Source organism: Octopus bimaculoides, chromosome 2 (genome assembly GCF_001194135.2).
Source record: "Octopus bimaculoides isolate UCB-OBI-ISO-001 chromosome 2, ASM119413v2, whole genome shotgun sequence".
Classification (NCBI taxonomy): Eukaryota; Metazoa; Mollusca; class Cephalopoda; order Octopoda; family Octopodidae; genus Octopus; species Octopus bimaculoides.
Genome location: NC_068982.1, coordinates 150945318 through 150948507, shown reverse-complemented (window position 1 = coordinate 150948507; position 3190 = coordinate 150945318). Strand labels below are relative to the sequence as shown.

At 33.7% G+C, this 3190-nt stretch overlaps 1 protein-coding gene and 1 long non-coding RNA gene across 9 annotated transcripts in view; one reads left to right on the top strand and one right to left on the bottom strand.

Moving 5' to 3' along the window:
• The window catches only part of LOC106874333 (coiled-coil domain-containing protein 171), a 187288-nt gene that overhangs the window by 78965 nt on the left and 105133 nt on the right, over positions 1–3190 (top strand). For all 8 annotated transcript variants that reach the window (XM_014922033.2, XM_014922031.2, XM_014922027.2 and 5 more), the window contains one exon: positions 632–663. In XM_014922033.2, coding sequence (XP_014777519.1) covers positions 632–663 — 32 coding nt within the window. The remainder of the gene's footprint in view (positions 1–631; positions 664–3190) is intronic.
• Positions 1–3190, bottom strand: part of LOC106874335 (uncharacterized) — a 56732-nt gene that overhangs the window by 45866 nt on the left and 7676 nt on the right. The gene's annotated exons all lie outside the window — the stretch shown is intronic.

The window sequence follows — 3190 nt, the reverse complement described above, 5'->3', positions numbered from 1 at the left end:
TCTCACACACACACACACACAGAGGAAAATTTGAACTCGGTTTGCTTATGACTAATGTGTAAGTTGCCCCCATACAATATTTTATATCTGATATGTTTATTCTATACTACTGAAAGTTTTTATAAACAATTTAAATTTTAATTCTAAAAAGTTATAAATAGTTTCGCAACATAAAATTCCATTCTTCAAGTAAGTAAAAGTTGTAACTCTTAGAAGACACTCCCCAGTGATTACAGGGGGAATGAGGTACCCAAAACTTGTTTTGGTCCCAAGAAGCCATGTCAAAATATACATTATACACCTCACACATTTCAGTGGATGCTGCCACAGTACTTTTACACTTCTGTCTTGATAAATTGGCTGCACACATACCAAAATACATCTACCAGATATTTATAACCTGTTGATGCTATCTCTGATAAATGCAAATGGGCCTATCCACTTAGATAGCTAGAACTAAACAGAACTGTTTATTACAGGAAAGTTCCAGACACAAAATTTGAAGAGAATAATAGCCATTTTCAATAAATGTAGACAATGCAATAAATAAATAAATGAATGAATAACATTTATTACCCAAGAACAAAAAGGAAGTAAAAAAAACATAGTATTATTTTTATTATCATTTCAGATCACTTACAGAAACGGTCAAGAAATATGAGGGTAAGTTACACAGCTACATGTATATCTATGTATGTCTTTAATAGATATTGGGCAGTTTCTTATACTAAAACTGAAACAGTTCAGGAAATACTAGTGTGTCTGTTATGCAATGAATACATGCAGGTTTGCAAATCATTAACCCACTCTCTCTCTCTCTCTCTCTCTCTCTCTCTCTCTCTCTCTCTCTCTCTCTCCCACAAGGCTCTAATATCCAACAGTCTTATATTTTTCTCTTCTATGGACAATCATTCTTGGTTTGTTCTTTTTAACCCAATTGAAAGAGTTTTATTGTTTAATATTCTTTCTACCAGTGGCCTAGCATGTATAAAAAGTCAACAGACAACATATTCTCAATATAAAATAGTGTACATTTAAACACAAGAGAAATTACATATAACAGGTAATTTTACACGCTAGAAGAAGCAGTCAAAATGACCAAAACCACATTTAAGAGCAATTTCAAAGAGAATGAAAAATAAAAACTTTTACCTTGTTATTTATTTACGGTTAGACCTAGGTTTCGAATCTCTTTAGCAAATAAAATAATTTGCTAGGGGAATTCTCATCAGTAACCATGCCATAACAATTAACATATAATTTAGTTATTTAGTTATTTTTTGTGGTTTTGGTCGTTCTGACTGCTTCTTCTAGCATGTAAAATTACCTGTTATTGGTAATTTCTCTTGTGTTTAAATGTACACTATTTTGTATTGAGAATATGTTGTCTGTTGACTTTTAATACATGCTAGGCCACTGCTAGTGAAATTTCTGAAAATATTTGCTACCCTATATATATATATATATATATATATATATATATATATATATGCTGAAGATATATGTATGCTGAAATGGACTGGTCTGCAAGAGTTCTGTGCCAGTGGCACATAACAAGCACCTGTGCTGACCCCATGTAATAGTGCTTGTGCCAATGCCACATAAAATCACCCATGCTGCTGCCACCTAAAAAGCATCCAGTACACTCTGTAAAGTGGTTGGCATTAGGAAGGGCAGCCAGTCATAGGTACCAAGCTGATTCAGCTTTGGTATGGATTCTATGGCAGATACCAACCACTTTACTGAGTGTTCTGGGTGCTTTTTATTTACATGGCACCATCACCAGCAAGGTCATCAAATAAATTGCAAGCAAGACCCCTCAACTGAGGCAGGAGTAGTATTAAAAGAGGTGGTTTTGTGCCAGGTGATATAAGATTAGAGTGTGATGGTGGGATAGAGATGGGTGTCTTGCAATAGAGGAGATATATGGCTACCCCTGGTGGAACCTTCTTTATGCATTATTAATTTCAGTGTGGAATGCTTACAAATTTGCATTAATATGCATGCACAACACTAACAATTGTATATTCACAATGTACAATTGTGTGAGGTCGTCTGACCTTTTAACCCAAATCTGAAGCTTACTGTTGTTCAATATTACTTGTTGGTTTAATCTTTAAACTTCCAGTTGTCTGTTCCCAACTTAGCCATCCATTTAATTACTTTGACTAAAAATTCATTTGCATTGTTTTTTTATATTCTTATTTACTTTTTTAAGCTACTTATTTTATTTTTATATTTACTTCCTCTTCTTATCTCTCTTCTTTTTAGCTGACATGAAGGATAGTCAATTCCTTTGATTTCTATCTCTAATTGTTATTTTTACTAACCAAACCAAGCTAATTTTATCTAGTTCCAGCCTTCCTTACATAATGCAAATATGTAAGCATAATTTCTTCCTCCCTGAAATCAATACTACATGAAGAAGGTTGTGAAATGGCCATAATCCTAAGGATGTCACATGGCTAAATAAATGTATATTCACTTTGCATAACTCCTGACTTTTATAGTTTATCCTCATGAAATAATTTTGGCAATCAGGTCTTCTGGATTTCAGTTGCATGGACATTCTACATTATAATTCTCTGCATTGGATTACTATGTGGACTGTTAACCAAATCCATAAAAGGAACTTTCTGTGCTAGCAACATGATTCTCTGAATCCACATGTTATACTACTCACAGGGATAAGATTTAATATACAGTAGATGTGCTAGTGCAGTAAGCACTCACTCAATTTTAAATAGATTTTGTTTAATGCTTGGGCAGCTGGAAAAATTTACTCTTCTGATAACAAAGTGTTTCTCACTCAGAATGAATGAGAGTTTTATGATACTTGCTTATGAAATGCAGTGTTATTTAGTAGGTAAATGAAAGCGTTGAATGCAGAGGATTTGCAAAGACATTGAAATGGAGTGAGCAATACTCTACTGGTTATGTAATGCTAGTGTACATAAACAACATGGCATAAATTATCTGAGAGAAAAACTAGATATAAGAGGAATTAGTTGTAATGTGCGAGAGAGAAGACGTCCATTGCATGAATATTTGATTCATTTGGAGACAGACAGATGTTGATGGAACCTGTGGAAGACAGGGGCCAGAACAGTGAAGGTTGATTTCAAGATGCTGAGTCTCACAAAGGTGATAACAAAGGACTATGGTGATACATATATATTTACATATATAT